Source organism: Delphinus delphis, chromosome 5 (genome assembly GCF_949987515.2).
Source record: "Delphinus delphis chromosome 5, mDelDel1.2, whole genome shotgun sequence".
NCBI classification, from domain to species: Eukaryota; Metazoa; Chordata; class Mammalia; order Artiodactyla; family Delphinidae; genus Delphinus; species Delphinus delphis.
This window is the reverse complement of record NC_082687.1, coordinates 29,762,951-29,783,921: the sequence shown is the minus strand read 5'-3', so window position 1 is coordinate 29,783,921 and position 20,971 is coordinate 29,762,951. Positions and strand designations below refer to the sequence as shown.

Genomic DNA, 20,971 nt, shown 5'->3' with positions numbered 1-20,971 from the left:
TGTAAGGGTGGCAGAGTAAATACCTGAAGAGTGATGTTCTCTGTTCAGGCGATCAATACCAGCCCCATGACTCTACTTCTGGCTACCTTCTAGTTAAAAACAAATTTTTTAATTCTGACAATTTAATTGCCCTTCCCAAGTTCACATTAACTTGCTTGGGGAAAAGAGCTTCAGGTAATTTTTCAAAGAGAGACCCTCCAAAGTGGTTATTTATAAAAGTCATTTTGTAATGGGAGAATTCTTTAACTTTGTAGAAACTGAGTCATATTTTTAAATTAAAATTAATACTTCCTCTTATGATTAAATATACTTTATGGAAATTAGCAGCAGGAAGCAGAGGTGCGTATGTGATTCTTGAGGGCATTTTCTCCAATTTTATAGTTTTAAAATTTAGTAGAAATCAGCTGTAATGATTTGTAACATTCTCCTAATGCACAGAGACCAGTTTGTCAGTTATTTATTATCAGAGCATCTTAGATCTGAAAAGAACCTAAGGCTAAAGTCTAGTCTAACTTTATTCTTTACAGATAAGGAAACTGAGGAAACAAAGGTCCAACATAATTCTTGGTAGATATAGAGCTAAATCCCAAGTTAACTGATGACTAGTCAGATTTTCTTATCATTGTGCTATGCTGTCTTCTAAAATTCATTGTTAAATATAATGGGAATTTTATATTCAAATTAAAGCCATGTAAAAAATGTTTTAAATGGTGAAAAGATTGATTTTAATTCAAACGCTAAAGCAGTTTAGCACTAGAATCCTATTGAATTTAAGACATTTTTATTTTGTAGATAATGTGCGTGCAAATAGAAGTATATGAGGAGTATTTAACATAGTTTTAAAAGTATCTTGCAATCACATGGAATGATACAAGTAACTCATTTGATTTTCTAGGAATGACAGACCATGTAAAGATCCTAAATCATGTCATTCTCTCATATCTTCAGTAATGCCAGATACTACTGCTTCCTTCTTAGGATCAAATACACTAGGTTCTTTATCTAAAACTTTTGAGAAATCCATGGTCATTAGGAGATGAACTTGGCTTGTTCTCCTAATTATCCTTTGTAGTTTCACTAATTTTTCTAGAGTAAATTTTCTTGACCTTGGAAATTGCATAAACTATAAAGGGAAATTAGTTGAGGACAATAGTTGTATATAAGGTATTCTTTATGTGTCGTGTTCAGAATAAGCAGTTATGGTATGTACTGCACATCACACTAAGTGTACACTCATTTTATGTACAGTTGAGGTCACTTTGTTATCCCAGTAGTTATCTTTTTTTTTTAATTAACAAAGTGGCTAATTCTTAATGTATCAATTTTTTTTTTACTATAATACGGGCTATTGATAATTCCAGTTCACTTGCACAGTGGACTTCTAAAAAGGGATTTATATATCATAGGTAGAACAGTTTTCTGTTTTAATTTTACTTACCTAGTCTGTGTTGCATAGATAAATCAACTCCTGCCCAGAGCTAGCTCTAAAGAACTTGAACTTTACATTTTGAGGAACAGCTTTTCTCTGAGCCCTCTCATTGCTCTTAGCCTCAGTGAATCACAAGTTACGTTTCAAAGAAAACATTTTTTACAGATTTCTCCAATTTTATATAACAGTTGCAGTTTGGTTATTAAGTTAGGCTAAATATTAAATCCAAATAATATATGAGATTAGTGAAGGCAATTTGTTGATAGTGATATGAAAAATTTAAGCAGTTATCATGTTTGGTAATAATTTCATTAACCAGAAAAGATCTGAATCAAGCTTTAAAATTGAACCAAAAAGTATATTTTGACTTCATCCAATTAACTTTTATACAAGTGTAGGATATATTCACAGAAAATATTAAAATAATTGATTCTTGTTTTAATGGTTGATTGAGTGTAAGACAAACAAAATTTAAAAATACGCTTTTCCCAGCACATATAAATATGATAATTATCTTTTATTTTATGCTTGGGACAGTTTTGTTCTAATTTTGAAAAAAAAAGTTCTTTAGCAGAAAGCTATTAGACCACTGAGAATTGAACACCAGCGCATGTGGTGTGTATTAGAGTACTGTTGGTAATTTTACTGCTGCTAACTTAAAATCCTCAAGGGGGAGTTAATTACAGGAAAACCATTCTAAATATCAGTAAGCTGCATATTTTCCATGACAAGAGCTTTTTCAGTTGAGGTTGAACAATTCCAGAATCTGAGCTTGTAAAAATAAGTAAATAAATAAATAAAAATGGTGTTTGTATGCATACAGTAGACCTATAGTACTTAAAATTTTTTTCATAAAATTTTAATTCAAAAGCTATTGTGTTTTAATTTGTTTTCAGCATGATGAGAACATATTTAAAATTTAAAAATTTCAGTTGGAAGGGATAAATTATTTTTAGTGGTCATTGAAATGAATGTAATTTACTTACTGAGCTATTTTAAACCATTGTGTATTGCCACTGACTATTCTTACTGTCATTTTTTGTAAATGTTTTCAGATTAAAGAGTGTTTTCTTTCTTTTTTTCTTTCAAATAAGCTTGGTGTACTTCAGGACATGTATGGCAATAATCAGAGAATGTAATGATCGAGCTGTTGAATTTAGTTTTTGCTGATGTGTTTGGCCTATGCTCATCAAATTTAGGTTTGGAAATGAATATGTTTTTATTCTGTACTTATTTATTATAATCCTGACTTAAGCTTTTTAAAATGCATTATGAGAAACGTAAGAATTAGTAAACTAACCAGTAAATTACATATACATTCATATATGTATATTGGTTATTTTCACTTTCTATGGCATAGTGGTTAGAAGCCCAGATGCTGGTGCCACGCTGACTGGATTTGAATCCTGACTCTACTTATCACCAGCTGTTGTGCCTTGAGCAAGTTATATAACCTCTCTGAGCCTGTTTGCTTATGCGTAAAGGAGAATTTAGCAGAGGGTATATGAGAATTGAGTTAAATGTGTAAAGTGCTTTGAATACTTTGGCACATGATAGGTGTATTTAATATTAGCATTATTATTATTTCTGCTTTGATGAAGGAATTATAAACCCAGGAAATGAGGATGTAGCATACTGATTTTGTACTAAAATCTGACTGGCAACTGTTAATTTATTATAATTTACGTTATAACAAACTATAGAAGATGGTGATTTCTCTCGTGTTTCTCAGTGACCAATTTATTTTTAGTAAAATTGATAGTAAATTGAAAAAGATCTTGTTTGGGCTAAGAGCAATGTTTGTGATTTCAAGGTAAGGAAATATAAATGCTTGAAATATAAACAATGATATAAAAACTCATACTCCTATTTTCCTAAAAATTAGTGTTTTTTGGGTATATTTCTTTATAGCATTTAAGAAAATGGAGCCATTTCAATTAGATACTTTTAGTTCTTTTCAAATATTTATTGAGACCTTCATATGTGTGCAGCATACTATGCTGTATGTGGGTATGAAGGAAAATAAGATTTTATTCATCCATAGAGAGTATTCAAAGCTAAATATAGAAAGCCTCTTCCTGTGACTTCCTTATTTAATAGAAAGCTTCTATGTTCTTTTAAGTAGTGCCATAAGTATTAGATATAAATGATATACATGGTGAACTTACAATAAATATGGTAAAAATAAACTTTTACCTTTAACATTATCAAATAACCATACCTATTAAACTCAGAGAAGCTTTGATTTGTCTAGTTAACTAGGTAAGATACCTGTAGTTTAACTATTTAGAATAAATTATATAGATAAATATTAGTCATGTTACTGCAAACTGAGTGCTTTATCCTTTCTGGGTTTGGGGCCTTATGCCTAGGCTGATACTGCAGTGGAGCAAAAAGCCTAGCCATCTTATTTCTATATCAATAGCTGTTGCCTGGTGGATCAGGTGCTTTACCTCTGGAATTTCCCTAGCTGGAGACTGGGAATGTCAGTAGCGTAATGAGGATTCTAAATTTCCCTTATGTGACACTATGCGCTTTTAAAACTTCCAGTCCAGAAGTTAATATCTGCTTTTATGTATTTCTTAAGGAGAAAGCTGCTCAAAGCAATGGGAGTCACCTTGGAGGGATATGGGGTTTTGACGTCAGAATTTGGAGTCTCAGTGTTGACTCCTTTCAGCTGCTCCCCTGCTCCTCTTTCTGGTTCCGTTGGTGGCTGTAGGTGCTCCGCAGAGCTGCTTCTTTACTCTCTATATTTGCTGTACCCTTTCCTTCCTTCCTTCCCTTCGGCTGCCTTGTCACAGTGCCTTTGAGTCTGGCGCTGCTGCTCTCCACAGGCTGCTCCAGTTCAGGCGGTGTGAGGCTCTTTGCCCAGATGCCTCTCATCCCAGGCTTTCTGTTATGTTTGCCCCCGGGGTGTCTTAGCCCTTTAGTTTAAACACATGGAGGAGGTGGTGTTTGAGCCTCCACTTAGTTTCCACACTGCCTTGCTCTTGGAGATTTGTATAAGGGCTGGAGCAGGGCTGTGGGTGGGGTGAAATGTGGGCAAGGTTAGCGTGAAGGAAAGAGGGAGGATGGAGTAAGAGGAAGAGCATGCCGCCTCTAAGAGCTGCTGTAGCTTTATTAGTGTCAGATATGGCTGCAGAATCTCGCCTAAATCCTCACTGGCTGTGGATCTCTCTTAGCTCTGTATTTATGCATTCTCCTTCACAGCCACACCCCAACCATTTTAGAATGTTTGTCGTTATAATATTATTCACAGGAATAAATCAGTATTCCTTGTTTTTCAGTGTTAAGCAGGTATTGTTTCCAAAACTAAGTTCTGATTTTTTTTTCTACTAACAAATTTCAAAACAATGTGCTGCTTTTGAACCCTCTTCTGCCCTAAATATAAGTAAATAAAAGGCTTAGTGAGCAGTGCAAGGGTCAGATTTAATGGGATTAGGGTTCTTGTTCAAGGTAACATTAGACTAGGTTTGGGGAATCATGGTTGTCAGAAGGAGCGTGTGGGCCATCCTGATCACTTTCCCCACCCTGGATGACTCTGGGTAAAAACAATTGACCATCTTGGGCCACCTATCCTTACCTCGGTTCCCTGCCCCTCGGCCATGGTGCTCTTCCCAGACCTGATGGACAGCTTTGTTTCCTTTTCATTTCAGCTGCAGATGAAGATATTCTTGCTAAAGGAAAACAGTCCATCAAGAGTCAGGCTTTAGGAAATCAGAACTCAGAAAACGAGATCCTCCTGGAAGGCGACGACGATACTCTGTCATCCGTGGACGAGAAAGATTTAGAGAATCCCACCGGTAAATTCAGGGGTCATGCACATACTTCAGCTAGCTCTGAGCCAACACGCATCTAATTACTTACTTTTTCAGCTCTGCCTGAAAAAGCAGGACTACCAGCTTTACATCCACAATTACATTAAATGAAGATTGTTTTTGTTCTTCTAAACATTTCCCCCCAATCTTCAGTAGTTTCCCTGTCATTTTTCTATTCTGTTTACCCTACTCATCTTTTTCTTTTATGAATAATCTTTACTGAAAAAGAAAAAAAGTACAAAAACAGCAACAACAAAACCAACTTGCTTCACCCATCTAATGGGAGTTACCTAATCTCTACAAAATGAGAGCTGTAAGTAAAATTATACCAGTTGCTTTGTAAATAAAGCTTGGAGGTAGATGAGCTATTTGCTTTGATATACAGGTCTTAGGGAACATGCTGCATATACATTTAACTCTCAAAAAATCCATTCCAAGAATGCTATGGCTTTTCACAGGATTCACATATTTTATCTGATGTAGCCATTTTTGATTTGCGCTCAGCAGATTTTCAGTTTTACTTCCCTTATGGGAAAAAATCTCTTGTTTAGCTTGAAATTTTAGTCATTCATTAAATACCTTTTTTTCTTTAATGCCTGTGGCTCTGTCCCTCAAGGAGGAAAGTCTGAAAGATTCTACATCTTCAATAGATGAAAGTTACATAATCTACTATTTTGATAATTTAAAAGGCGTGAAAAATCTTTTATTTAGTGACATATCTGCAACCATGAAATGAATGATAATGAAAAGCAAAAACAGGTGATGGCATCTTCTCTGATGGTAAATCTCTCTGTAAAGTAAAATAAAATTAATTGAAGCTTACTGTTAAGGGATTTGGGGCAGGAGTAGAGAGTAAGGTGGACACTGCTATTCTCTGGTCTTTTCCTTCACATCCATTTACTCATTTCCTCCTCCTTTATTTTGCTTCTATTCTTGCTACTAGTAATACATTCATACAGTAATAGAGGTGAAAGGGGAGTTTAATTATATAATCTTGACAATGGAAATAGGATTAAGAAGTAATCCACACTAATAAAGTGGTGTGGGTTAGAAATGAAGTGGAAATTGTCAGGGGTCTTCTGTAGGACCTAGGCTGCCCTAGCTCCTGCAGCTGTCTGCTTACCCTGTAATTGAATGTCTGAGAATGATTGAAAAAATGTTATTTCTTCTCAGGATTACATGCTAATGTACGGAGGGCAAAGGAGACAGCAAAAGAACACATAGCTGCTTATTTCATCCATTTATAGGGATGAGCTTTGGGAAATCATGGTTGTTCTGCAGTTATCTGCTGCCCATCTGCAAACACAATGTATTTGTACATTGGGAATAGAGGGCAAAACCTGCTCTGATCTCTGCAGAGCATCCCTCCTATTGTCCCGCTGGCACACATTAAGATTGATGTGAGATTAAGGACCAACACCCTTCTAACAATCGATGGAAATGTCAATTCATCTGAATTTTGAAACACTTATTCACCCATTGATTACCTGAATAGGTGTACCGTGTTTATAGGCACTATATTAATTCAGAACTATAAATGCCAATCTTGTCTTGCTGTTTTTGTCACCTATAGGATTTTTACAATGAGGAATTTACATGGGATTTCAAAAACTTACTACATCTCTCTGTACATACATATATATATGTATAATTATTATTTTTAGTCCTTATTTTAGGTTTGGCTCTAATATACTTTATGTTCTTCTATCTATAGTGAATCTATTGTTTTCAGTAGCAGGCTGATTTGTCTTTTTGATAAGCCCTGTGGAGATTTGATTATTCCAATAAAAATTCATTCACTTGGAAACCCACCCTCCAGCTGTTTACTCCCAGAGTCCCTGAACTACACTAATAGTAGATTTGGACGCATTGAACAATATTGAACAATGGAAAGGCAGGCTTGGAAAAGAAGTATTTTTACCAATCTTTCATGGGGTAAAGTTGTTATGGAAGAGGTTTTGTGCCAACCTGGCACAAAATCTTTATCAGAGAATATGGTTTAACGTTTCTCACTTCATTAATAAGCTAGTAATCTTTCTGTAATCATGCCTCAGCCAAACTCTAAGCTAACCTCTGGCCTTAGAAGCCTATTGAGTCTTCCTTGCTCCTGGTTGTTTTTCTATGTTGTTTGATAGCCTGAGGCTTGTTTTCTAAATGGAATGTGGATGGACTTATTTAGGCAGAGCCACCTTCTAACCAGGAGATCAGACCAAAGCTAGGCCGACTCCCTATAAAATAATTGAATCCTAGTTTACTGTTATCATTAACTGCCTATTATAGATCTCTTAGTATGAGAACCCTAACTTTGCATTTTCAGAGGGAGATTTGGAGTGGACAGAATTTGTAAGTGTAAAAGGGGTAAGCAGGCAATTTGGTGCTAGAGGCGAGAATTTAAAATTAAATGAAATTTCTGCCTGAATCCACTTGATTTTTTGAAAAATATCATTCCAACTTGTTTGGCTTGTCTTTTCCTTTTGGCAGGTCCTGTTAGCCTGAGCACACCAGCTCAGCTTGTGGCCCCCTCTGTTGTAGTAAAGGGCACTCTTTCTGTCACCTCCTCCGAACTCTATTTTGAGGTGGATGAAGAAGACCCTAACTTCAAGAAAATTGACCCCAAGGTGAGGAATGGGTTTCATTTTATGGAATTTTTTTTTTTTTTTTATGATGGGAAAGTGTGTGTGTGTGTGTGTGTGTGTGTGTGTGTGTGTGTGTGTGTGTGTGGCTGCTGTTGGGTAGGACTGACATTAATAAACTATGATAGAAATAGTTTGAATTTCTTGATGAATTGCTTCTGCCTATATGCAAGGCAACTATCTCTTTTAGCTTATGATTCCCTTACCAGCTAGTTAGATTATTGAAGTTCATTTAGATTCAAAAACAATTTCCATTTAATTGCATTTATCATTAGCTCATTCAGGGGTCGGGGGAGAACCTCAGGGAATATCGTCTATAAAATATATTTTGCCTCAAAGGGTCCGGGTGAATTAAGCTACAAAATTCAGTGAGATTGAGAGTGGAATTATTTTGTTTAGCCTTTATATTTTCTGGATATAATACCAATATATCACTCTCCTTGCTTTGTCCTCCTGACTTACTACTCTGACATGCATGCAAGCATGGCTTGTATGTGCGAGATACCTCTTTTTCCCATTACCTGTAGTCAATTTTACAAGGTATTACATAAATTCCTATTCTTAAATGAAAATGTAATTTCCCCTTTAAAATGTATTTCTGATTACTTTTCAGACCTTGGCAGCTTTATTTTACTATGAGACATTTGTGGCATAGCCATAAAGCCAAAATTAGGTTTATTTCATGAAAGTGAATGGTAGAATTTGTTCTGTCTCTTTTAAAATTAGCAAAATAAGCAACCTGTAGAAAGAGAAGAGATTTTTAAAGAAATGGAGTAATTTCTTTTACAGGCTGTTAGCTAGTGTGTGTGTGTGTGTGTGTGTGTCCACACACACGTAATTGTTTTCTGAGTTTATTGGTAGGAAATTCTTTGATTTGGGAATCATGTGAATTATTAAATTTTAGTGACTTAGAAGTATTTCAAAGTCATTCATAATGAAACTGTTATAATTTTATGAAAAACTTTACAAACAAATCATATCTTGTCTTATGCATGTTTTTAGCACTTGGGTTCAGCATTGCTGCTTTTATTAAGACTGGACTTGGTAGACTATGTGAAAGGAAGTCTATGCTGAAACTGATTGTTTTTTGAATTTAAGAATGTAGCTAATCCAATGTAGAGAAAACTAATTCTGAAATTATATCAGCTAGAAAAATTTTCTACTTTGTTGTATGGCTGAAATGTCTGAAAATGTATTTTAGTTTCTTTAGGAAAGGAAGGTAACCAAAATTACTCAAACTCTCTAATTTATGGTAATTTGTGAGTTAGGCCGAAATTTAATTCAGAATACTATTTATTCTATTATGCTTTTAGACATACATGGCTTAAAATCTAAAATGTGATTTGTTTTAAACATATCTAATGAATTGTCCTCGTTATTAAAACCCCTGCCAATCTTTGTGATTAGGATCTTTGAAGTTATTGACTCCTTTTGGGGAAAGTTATAACTTCTGTTTCTGTCTGATCTTATTCTGTACAGCATCATTAAATTAATTTTTTTCCCTGCTGCTTGTGCAATACAGGATCTTTGAGCCTAGACACAGAAATGGTCTGTACTGCTGCAACCTGCCTAATGTTACAGAAATCAAAACTTTTGCTAATTTATATTCTCAAAAATTTTTCAGCCCATTATTGGAAGAATTTTTGATTTTGTATAGACGTTGGTGTTTAAGGTATTCTGTAAATGAGGACACTGGAGTGTTTTTCTTTTTTTGTTGGTGATACCTGCATTAAATTAAATAAGGATGGAAAAAAAGATATTGAATTGGGGAATTTTTATTTCTCCTTGTCAAGACTTAAAACTTTTCCTCTGGGATAGTTGGAGGGAGATACGTGTCTAATGCTTTAAATACTTTTGTGAGTGAAAAAACGGTCATTTAAAAATGTCATTTATATCTTTTAAACTAAACACTGTGCCCTTAAGTAATTTCTTTGTAAATGTAAGCACCTACTACTTGCTTTGAAATTGTTCTTAAAAAAAATCAGAACATTTTCCCTAGAGAATAAGTTCATTTGTATTATTCAAAAAATTAGTATATTTGTCTGAACCAGTTAGTGTTACAGTGAGTTTATTCTACATCTGCAGGAAGAGAGACCTGAAAAAGATGTAGTATAGGTTGAAAGAGTAGAGATGATTTCAGAACTGATAAGATCACAGTTTATATTTCTAACTCAGAACTATTTTTACTACGGAATTTTTACCTAGGAATCTTAAAACTTAAGCCTGTTTTATCAAGTGAACTAGGCACCAGAGCTCTGAGTAGCTCCCTTGTTTATCATCCACCTCTGCTATCCTGCCGCTCATCCCTCCATACACTGCCTCCCCCACTCAGACTTCTTCCTCTGATCTTTAAAATTGCTTTTTAGAACATTTTTCTTTGTATCTCTCATTCCTGGATTTTCCCAGTAGGTTAAAAAAGTGGGCTAATTCAAAGAATAAATTTTAAATATTAAAGGGTAACATCTGACATGGCTTCGGTACCTGTGCCTCTCATTAACATATGTAATGGAGTATAGTTACCTCCAGCATAAAGAAGAGGAACCAGTTCCTTTGGGATGCTTTCAGTTTTACTAATTATTTTATTTTTGTAATCAGATATTTCCTTATATTAAAAAGGAACGTTTGTTGAAGTTGAAACGTTGAAATGAATACACTGGATTGTTACCTTAGAAAAGCAGAAAAAGGAGGAACATACTTTTCTTATATTTAATTTTTCTTTGGTTATAAAATAGTATTAAAACCTTTTTTATTTAAATTGAGTATAAGCTACTTCTGAATAATTCTGGGACTTTGATTAAAAATGATCATAGTTACAGCATTTATAACTAGCCATTTAAAAACTTGAAGTAATTTATACATCTGGATTGTTCGTATCACCATTTGCTGGGGAAAAGGAATATGGCTATATCCATTTTATCCTCTTTTAATGTGACTGATTTAATTGTTAAGTTTTATTATTTAAAACTTGAAGAGGACAAATGATTGAAGGATGAGTATAACTCATTGTGTTAACTATTCAGAAAAGGTCCATAAATGTTTCTTTTATAATTCAGACTCAGAGTGCATTTTTTTTTAGATTATGGCATGAGAGAGCAAATATCTTAATTTTTAATGTGAAAAAACTTTTCTTGTAAAAATTAGGATCAAAATCAGTTCTTCCATACAAAATCTGTTCTTTCAAGTGTGAAATAAGATTTTACTTTTAGTCTTAAAATCTACAGAACAAACATATATTATAGTTGTGTAAAATTAATATTTTCTCTTTTCTAAAGATTTTGGTGGGAACTTGAATCGTTAAATCTACAAAATGTGCTGCATTTGTAAATTTTGCAAACTAGAGTTAAAATGGAAGCTTCTTGCATTCCTCAAGTTCATATCTTTATATTGTAAATAATAAATTGTGATCTCACCTTCCTTCATTTAAGAACAATCCACAAACAGTCATTTACAATGTAAAGTAGTATTTTTATTACTGTTTTCAACAAGACTGCTTAGGGTGAGGGAAGAGGTGCGGGGGAGGAAGGGGCACATCTGACATTGGCACTGAGATACATTTAACATCAGCAAAACTTTGTTTAAAAGAGAAATTTTACATATAATTAAATACTTTTTTTTCACTTGGTGACAACATTCAGGCAACCCAAAACAAATTGGAGAGAGAGACAGAGAGACAGAGACAGAGAATGAAGAGGGGGAGAGAAGGAAAAGGGAGAAACTACTATATTTTGATTGAAAATGTACCTTGGGTTTCATTTTGTTGTGGCAAAGCCCGATTGCTTCTCTTGTGTGACCTTTTAAATTCACATTGTTTGGAAGAGAAGGATCACTTTTGTGCAAGAATGTGATTTTGTGTGTTTGGTTGGTTTGCTCTTCTTTTGTTTGCTTGTTAATTAGGGAAGTCTTCTGCCAGGTTCCCGTTTCTCTTAGGTGGCTTACATAAAAGTCTGTGTCTGGAGTTTCCGCTCTTTGTCGCCGAGTTGTGTGTTGTGTGTTTGAGAGCATTCCTGTTTGTGTCGCTTTTCAAGCAGTCCCCAGCACCCTATAGTTTGTCCAGGCTTTTGGGATTGGTGAGAATTTCCCTGGCCAACCTCCAGGTCTGCTTGGCAGCGCTCTCCAGGGCCGAGTGGGGCTTGCCCTGGAAAAGGTCGAGGTTGGGCAGAAAGTAGTGAGGGCAGCGGCGGCACTGCAGGCAGGAGATGAGCTGCAGCAGGATGCCGTTGAGCCGATCTCCGAGGCACGCCTCGTCCCAGTCCGTTTCCCGCGGGTGCTTCTCGCACTCGTACAGCAGCAGCGTCTTCATGTGGTAGTTATTGAGCGGCTGGCCAGGCAGCTCCAGGTGGCGGTCCCGCAGCGTCTTCAGCACCGAGAGACACTTGTTTCGGCAGCCGCCCATCAGCAGGCGGTTCTCAGCCTCTCCGAACTGCAGCACCCAGGCGTCGCTCTCCGCAGAGCTCTGCTTGCCGGTCAGCGAGTAGCACTCCTTAGAGAGCAAGTTGAACCCTTCGGCCTTGACCTCCGCCACCCGATTGGGGCCGGGCCAGGGGATGTGGGGCATAGGCCACTGTGCAGCACTGCGAGGCCAGATACCGGTGCACTTGAACGCCGGAGTGATTTGCACCACGTAGCGCTCCCTGATGCGCAACTTGACCTCGCTGGTATCCGCGATCATCTTGACCACATCCCGGTAGCTGCACTTGTCCACCGCCTGAGCCACCAGCGTCTGGAAACGTGAGCGGATCTTGCGCGCCGAGAGGTAGCCGGACGCTGTGATGAACTCGACCCAGAGAGACATGCTCCGCTTCCGCCCATCGCTCAGTTTGAGCACTGCGCAGCCGGGCAGTGAGCCGTCGTCCACGAAGTTGAAGACGCCCATCTGGTTTAGGTAGAGCACCACCTCGAATTCTGTGGGCGAGATTACCTCCAGCCCCTCGTAGCGGGCATCGATCTCGCTCAGGGAGCTGATGAAGCGAGGCTCCTGCACCTCCACTTCCTTTAGCACGTCCGAGACCACCTTACAGACCTCTCGGATGGTCTTGGCGATGGCCGCCTTGCGCGCTTGGCAGCGCTCAGTGTAGTATTTATTGAGCTGGTAAACCAGCTTGGCCTGAGCGGCGATCATGTTGGGGCACAGGTCCGGGCTGTACACCGGCGTCTCGCAGTACGTTGAGGGATCCAAGGCTCACGTGCTGGTGGTGGCCCTGCGGCTTGCGAAAGAGGCGCTGCGCTCCCCTAAGCCCCACTTTCACTCTTGTTTCCACCTGGGCTGCCCGGCTGATGCTTCAGCCGTCTAGCTCTTTCCTTCCCCTCTTTTGAAAGCTTTTTTCTTCTCCAGAAAATAAGGAAAAAAGAAAAAAAAAAAGGATGATCTTTGAAAAAGAAAAGTACCTGCTGGGACTTTTTTGCTTTCTCTTGATATGTGAAATAAAGATGTGCCTGCGGGCGAGATGAAGGGGAGGGGGGTGGGGAGACAGGGTGAGAGAGAAAAATTCAGGTTACCAAGAGGTTAGGCTTAGACGTCTGCAGCGGAGATGGCCCAGGGATCTGGAAATGAGGTCTTTTAAATGCCAAAGTAAATTTTAAAATAAAAGCAAAACATTCAGTGTTTCATTCTTAAACTTCTCTCCCACGCTGGTAGCAGTTCTTTATTCAGATTAGGTGAGTGCTTTTCTCCTCACCCTCCCCCAGATGGAAGGTGAAGGGTGTAATTAATGTCCAGAGAGCGGCGAAGTGCAACTCAGTCCGCAGCACACTCAGAGGTTCGCAGATGCCCCGCACTCTCAGCGTGTAGGTCTGGTCTCTTCTCAGGGGGTCCTGTTGTAGCGGTTTTCCTCTTTTCCTACTGGAGGCGTTGTTTGGACTGGGTTGGTTTGTTTGCAGTGCGTTCTTCTTGTCTTTCTCTAGGTGCAAACCGCTGGAAGTTGTTTGATACTCATTTCTGCTTCGTAATTTATAATTTTGGCCGTCACAAAATCTATTTTAGTGTGACGAAGTCGCTGCTTGCGTTGCATCTGGGGTTTAGTTATAACGATTCGAGGGTTTTTCTTCTCCTCCCCCTTTAGGTTGCTTGTGCAGATTCCACTTTCTGAGTCGCCTCTCCCTCCGATGTCTCTCTTTCCCTCTCCCTGCTAATCTCTCTTCCTCTCTCTCCCCCTCCCTTCCTTTCTCTCCCTCCCTTTCTCTTTCCCTCTTTCTCTCTCTCACCCCACCCCCCAGCACCTCTCTCTCTCTCTCTCTCTCTCTCTCTCTCTCTCTCTCTCTCTCTCTCGTTGCAGTTTCCTGGAGTTATTTAGTTTATGAATGGTCCTGGGCCATCATGAGGGGGGTGGAGCTTCAGTTCCTACAATCGCTGTTGGAGCTGTCAGTGCTTTAGCCAATCCGAGAGAGAAGACAGGCATGCTTGGCAAACGGTAGCAGCCACCGCTGCACTTGATAAAGAAAGGGGGTAAAGAGAGAAGTAAGAAAATAGGAAGAAATAGTAGAAGTCAAATGCTCACACACATTTTGCAGCCCCCTCTTCTTTATCCTCCTCTCTTATCAATTGCAAGGAAGAAAAAGAGAGTGTATAGAGAAGGGACTTCTTGGAGATGGCTGGAATGACTCAAGGGAGAGTAGCAGTGGTTCAGAAAGGTTCACTTTTTTTTTTTCTATCAACATTGTGAAGAAGGTGCAAAAGCTAACAAAATTACTTTCGCTTGAAGGCAAATGGGAGGAGGAAGGGAAATCTGGGAAAGGACCTAAATTTTTCTAGATTTTTTCCTTAGGCAAAGTCTTCCTCCCTTTTCTTCCCCTCCCCTCCCATTGTTGCTAAGAGCCAGAGCAATTGCTGTATATGTGCGCCAGTTGGGGGTGGGGGGAGTGGACATGGGGTGAGAGTTTATAATCGTAAATCTCTTTTCAGTAATTTCCATATGCTGTTGAAAAATGAGGCAGGACAAAAATGGTACAAGCACCTTGTTTGATAATTACTTCATAATTAAGATTCAGATATATTTAATGTTATCACTTTATTTTTACAAGGAGTAACTTGTTATCAGAGAGAAAATATGTTTAAGTTGTGAGAAATGGTGCAGATTTATATATGGTAAAATTTTGTTGGATATACTTTTTAAATAAGCCACTAAAATTATTTTAAACTTAATAAAAATGAAGGGAAGTAAATATGAACCTGATTTAAAGTTTTCTTAAAATGTTAATGTTGTAAATCTAATTTTGAGTATATTTTCAGGCAGTAGAGAATTTCATTTGTAAACTCATTTTATTTTCATAATTGACTCTTGCTTTTAAAAGACTTCACTGCTGCAAAAATCTATAACTATCCTGTTATTGATTACACAGATGGCTTCACTCCTCCCTTGGCATTTCAGTGAAACTCATGCATGTGCTTTTAGTATATGTATTATACTTTCGAGCTGTACCATGGTAGCTTTTAGGTACTTTTGGTTGAAAGAGCTGTAACAGTGTTTCTGATTTGCTTAGAATTTATGTTTGAACCTCAGGTGTGTGGATTCTGAGTCTTTTTAAGACAAATCAAGTAGATGGGAATGTTTTTAGTTAGAGTTTGGACGTTACGTACTCCGATAATGCTGTAACAAAGAAAATCTATAAGCCGGTTGTGCGAAGACTTCATTTTGCAAAACCTGGTATGCGGCTTTTGCAAAACCCCGTGGGAAGGCTTGACTTGCTGTCTTAAGGCTGAACCAGATGAACCTGAATTCAGTTGCATAGGGAAAGTTTGTTTCATCAGGTACTTGACGGCAGACGCTTGGACCTCCTTGGTTCGTTCTTACACATCTGGTGCGGACTACTGGTATCTTGTCACCCCTTCAGTCTCGTAGCGACATGTCTCTTCCTAAAGAACTTTGTCCTTTTTTCCTTCTTTTCATCAAGTCGGCATTGTTACCAGGGATGTCTTCAGTGGCCAGGAGTTGAGACGAACAGTCGCGTCCGCGGGACTCCGGGGCGCAGAGCTTTAGTGACTTCTCGGGAGTCTCAGCGGCGCCGGCGGCCGCGGGCTCCGGCGGGCTCCGGCGTGCGTGCGGCTGGCGTCGGACCCCGGGCGGCAGGAGGATGTACGCGAGCCGGCGCCTTCAGGGTCCGCGCGTGTGGGACGCCCAGGCTCTGCCGGCACCCCGGCGATTGGCCACGAGGCCACAGTGGCGCTCTGGGAACTGTTACTGGCAGGAGGGGCACTTTGCGGCGGGGAGTGGTGTGAACGCCAGAAGAGGATCCCGCGCGGCTTCTCCCGAGGGCAGTTACTGGGCGGAGACTGGTGGCGGGGTGAGAGGGTGAGGAGCTTCCTTCCCCCCGCCCCGACCCTCGCCCCCGGTTGGAGCCGCTGAGGCCTCGCGCTTGGACCGGCCGGGCCCGCGACGCCCCAGGGAGTGTTTGCAGAAGGCCCCGGGGTGACGGCGTCATCCCTCCTCCGCGCTCCCGCGCCCGCGGGCAGGCGCCCAGCACCCAGCGCCCTCTGTCCGCACGCCCTTCTCGCGTGGGGCGGCCCGGGCCGCGCGGGTCTTGGCACCACCACTCGCCCGGCACCCCACTCCTCCTCTCCTCCCTGCTCTGTCGGCACGACCAAGCTTCGCCCCACCCTTGTCCCCTCGCTTCTCTACTTTTAGGTACTGAGGCCGAGGGAATGATAAAATGTTACAAATGTTTTGATTTAAAAACAATTCATTACCAATTTACCCTGTCCAAGGTAGATGCTCTAGTAAATAATAAATCAGTTAAACAAAGGGGACTTTAATTTATTGCCGTGGTACTAATTAGAAACATCATTTGAGCAATAAACTTAAACACTTCCAGCAAATAATGCTCCCTCTTGCTTGTTCCCTTCCTTCCCCTCCCCCACCCCAACTCACTCTGGCTGCCTCTGCTCTAAGAGCTGCTTCAGCTGTGTGTTTGCGGATCCGCTCTTCCTCTGGTTGAATAATTGAAGGGGGAAACGGTATCCGAGGAGGCTGTAATTGAAGAGCCCCTGTCACCTCTGCTTTTATGTATGTTAGTATAGAAGTCCATCAGCAGCTCCTTGATGGTGTATTAAAACGGAGTGGCAGCCCCTTCTGCAGGAGATACCGTATTCTATTAAAGGAGACCAAGTGAGAGAAAGAAACTCTAGAGGCTAAAAGCCACTTCAAGTCTTCAGACCGATTGATCTGTATTCTCTTGTTATAATCCGTCTCATCATACTTGAGTTAATGAGGCAAAAGAGGGGGAGCGAAATCTGATGGTCCTTGACAAATTCATTAGGGAGGCTGCAGGACATTTTATTTGACTGTTAAACATCTTGTTTGTTTGGTTTAGGCAGTGCCAACATCAGCATGCTTCTGCCCAGACCTATCATGTTGGTCTGACTACAGACATTACTGAAAAGAGAAAGAGGACATTCAGGGTGTGATTTGAATATTTTGTTTTGGATTTCATGAAGCCCGTAACCTTCAGACTTCTCTAGGATTTACCTTCACCATCCTTACACTTAGGAACATTTATGAAAATTTAGATGATGATAGTGAGGTGGGCATGTTTTTAGTTACTATAAACTATGTATGTTTAAACTTTAGTCGGAAAAGTTCCCATTTCCTTAAAAAATTGAGTCAAGTTACAGAAATTACTGTGCTAGTTTTTAAAAAATATGAATGTTTAAGCTCCAGAAGAGTAGCCAGATCATACATTAGATCCTATCTTTACTTGATCGTGGTTAAATATAAACTTTTAATTATTAATTGAATTTCCTTTTTCAGTGAAACACTTATGGGTACAGAAACTTGGAAATCAAAATGTTAACTATTTATACAAATATGATGTTTTTGAAAGAAAATGTGTGTATTTTAATTTGAATGCCTTTTTATATTTAAAATTAGAAGCAGAACCAGGTACTTTATGAATGGTGCTAAAATAATGTGATGAGTTGACAGGATACTTAAAAAACTGAAAATATTTCTAATTGAAGAATAATGGGCAACTAAGTTAGAATGCTAATCTTGTAATATTTTATTCTAGGATAATAACACAGTACTTGATTTTTTCAGTTTCTCCATTTATGATACTTTCTTGCATAGAGAATTCAGTCATATTTTCTTTCAGCAATTGACTTAAACATCCTCAGCTTAAGTGATTTGAGAAAGAACCCTGTCTTCCATTTACAGGCAAACAGTATGAGAGAAAAAAGAAAACTAATGCTCTTTGCCTGTCATTTTTATACATTCTTGCACTGCTGATGAAGCTTGAACTGCTGCAGGGAATGTATGGATTTGAAAAGAAATGATTCAGTAGTTCATGTTGTGTTTCTCAGAAGCAAAACCAAACTAATGGCTGCAGTCAGTGCTTCTGTACATCTGACAGTTATAATCCTGTTTACATTTCCAGAGAATACAAAATGCTTAAACTGTTTTATTTTTTGCTGATCTTTACTTAGAAATGTGCTTACTGAGTTAAACTTCAGTGCAGTTTTTACTTTATCATATCACTGGGACTTAAAAGATCCATTAATGATCTGTAGAAATGGCATACAGTATTTCAATAATCTTTCCTAAAGAGTATACAGATTTTAGATTATATGATTTTGTTTTCCAGGAAAACATTTTAGAATTATTAAAAAAATAATCAGGTTATTGACTTAAAAAAATCAACTCTCTGAAGGATTTATACTTTTTGGAAAACAAAAGACCACGTGTTTACCTGTATATATTCTTATCCTGTAAAATCTAACTTTAAAATATCTGTACAGTTGCTAAATGTTTGGTTCTTATATGCTTAATCATTCAATATATTTATAAAAATATTTTTTAAGAAAAAAATTCTTTTTAGGGGGTCAAGATGTAAAAGGGGCAATAAATAACGATTAAATTCTCTGAATTTAAAAACGATTCCAGTAAAAACAAGAAGAAAAATAAATAACCCAAACACAATTTGTTAGTGTATTAGTTGATGAAATTTTATTGAAGTAATTATATTAAACTATCTGTAAGAAGCTTTAACAGCACCAACTGTCAGGATTATACTATGCACATTGTATTAAAAGTCAGAGTAAAGCTGCATTCTCTTCCATTCTCTGTCAAATGATTTAATTTTCCAAATCTCCTAAGTATCATAGAAATTGTTTATAAGCTATTGATAATTATTATTCTGGAATCAATCAGGAGAATAATCAGTAATAGAATGTTTTCTTTGAGCAGTTCACCATAGTGCTTGTTAATTTTAAATGGTCAATCATGCTGCTAAAACAAGTTGTTTTTTTAATTTCTTTCACAAAATAGCTTTAAAAAAAACCTGAAAAAACCCCAAACCTTGTAATCACTTTGATTGGTAACCCAAGGGTATTGTCATTTGAACAGTTTGAACTTAATGTTCTGTAAGGTCAAAGCAATGGCTTTAACTTTGCATTACTAAGCCTCAAACTGTACTGAAAAATAAATGCATTTATGTACTTTTGAATATTGTTTTGTGGGATTAAGTTTGTTTGGGTTACCTTGGATAATGTATTTGATTAGTGATATTTACACCTATTAAACTTTTACAAGTCTAATTCTTGTATAATTTAGTAGGATGAGAATATTGAAAGTACAATAGATGTTTGTTTTTTCCCCAAGTTTAGTACTCAGCTGTGTATATGAGTACATTATTAAGCTATACATAATATCATCAAAATGGACAGTGATAGAGCAAAGAACTTGTACTCAGGAGAATGGAAGTGAGCAGCTTTTAGCCTGACTGAAATGTAAATACTCTTGTATTACTGAGCTAGGATATACAGTGTTAAGACAATCTGAGTTAATTCGGCAAGTATTTTTCATTGAATTTACTATATTTTCATTTATGTCTTTTGACTTTACCAAGAAACATTTAGCTTTTTCTCATTTTAGAGAAACACAGTTTTGAGTTGTAGCAGTCACATTCCTTTATTTCTGTAAGACAGTTGAACAGTTCTGAAAAGTTAAATAAGATTCTACCTTTCTGTCTTCTTTCCTTCCTTTTTAACAATTTTAACTTATTAATATACTGTGAGGTATATATTATATTTTTTCTGTTTAATAACTTTGGCTTTCATGACTCACTATAATTTTCAACAAATGAAAGGGTGCTTTTAGTAGAAGCCAGTTCTTAACTATTTACGGTATGATTGTGTAATTAGTGGATTATTATTTGTGTCTCCTCCACCTTTGAGAAACAAATTTTACTGGTCTTTAATATCACTTCCACAAAATAGACAGAAAATCAGGATTATTGATGTTAAACTTGATGCTAAATAAATCAAGGCTCTTGATTTCAATTTCATTCATTTCCATTCGGAACATTGAATTTTACGCTTTAAAGAAGATGTGATATCCTTAGTTTAATAAGATAATACTACTGATTCACATGTAGGATATGTTTCTTGGGATTTCAGAGTCATTCCCACTCCCATTTCCACTTGCCTTTGCCATCAGTGCCAGACATTTACAAAACAGATGATTGAGATTAGGGGTGTAGATTATGCCTGTACTGAGCCGTACTTAGTTCAAAATATAAGACTTGGTGTTACGTTCTATATTTCTTTCAGGCCATACGAGACATTTCGTGGGCCTATGTTTAAAATTATCGGTTAAGCATATCGTAGGTAAGTTTTTGTTGTTACACTTCAGGAAAACTAGCCCTTTTAAACATCTTAGTTTCTCTTGAAATATACAGGTCTGCAGCACTCCATCTATAATATTATTAGTAGTAGTAATTTTGCATCAATCTTCTGCTAAGATTACAGGAAATTTTTAATAAGCTTGTGTTATTTTTAATGAAAATGTTAAAAAAAATCTAGCTTGTTCCTTCCTTTAAACATTGTGAATTAGCGTAAAAGTGATGTGCTGAGAGGTTTCTCTGATTCCTGGTAGTGGTTGAATAACAACAACAAAAATCCTTCATTGGCTCTAATCTACGTATAGAAGACATCTGTGTAGTATAAATGAAATAATATTTGATGATCTAAGGAATGGAAACTTTTCCTTTAACCATGTGAAATAAAGCTAGGATATAAAACAGCTGTCTTGGCCTATGTATATCAAGGTTCTGCCAGTCTGTTTCTTTTCTGAGTTTTCCCTTTCTCTCTTCCCTTGTTATCT

At 37.8% G+C, this 20,971-nt stretch overlaps 2 protein-coding genes across 3 annotated transcripts in view; one reads left to right on the top strand and one right to left on the bottom strand.

The window, feature by feature from the left end:
* Positions 1–20,971, top strand: part of LRBA (LPS responsive beige-like anchor protein) — a 733,083-nt gene that overhangs the window by 427,130 nt on the left and 284,982 nt on the right. For both annotated transcript variants that reach the window (XM_060012133.1, XM_060012132.1), the window contains exons 39-40: positions 5,086–5,232; positions 7,729–7,865. In XM_060012133.1, the coding sequence (XP_059868116.1) occupies positions 5,086–5,232; positions 7,729–7,865 (284 nt within the window). The remainder of the gene's footprint in view (positions 1–5,085; positions 5,233–7,728; positions 7,866–20,971) is intronic.
* MAB21L2 (mab-21 like 2) lies at positions 10,992–13,165 on the bottom strand. Its single transcript, XM_060011644.1, has one exon. The coding sequence runs from the start codon at positions 12,997–12,999 to the stop codon at positions 11,920–11,922; it is 1,080 nt and encodes a 359-aa protein (XP_059867627.1). The 5' UTR covers positions 13,000–13,165; the 3' UTR covers positions 10,992–11,919.

Coding starts and splice junctions, on each gene's coding strand:
- MAB21L2 (XM_060011644.1), bottom strand. CDS start 12,999: ATGATCGCCGCTCAGGCCAAGCTGGTTTACCAGCTCAATAAATACTAC.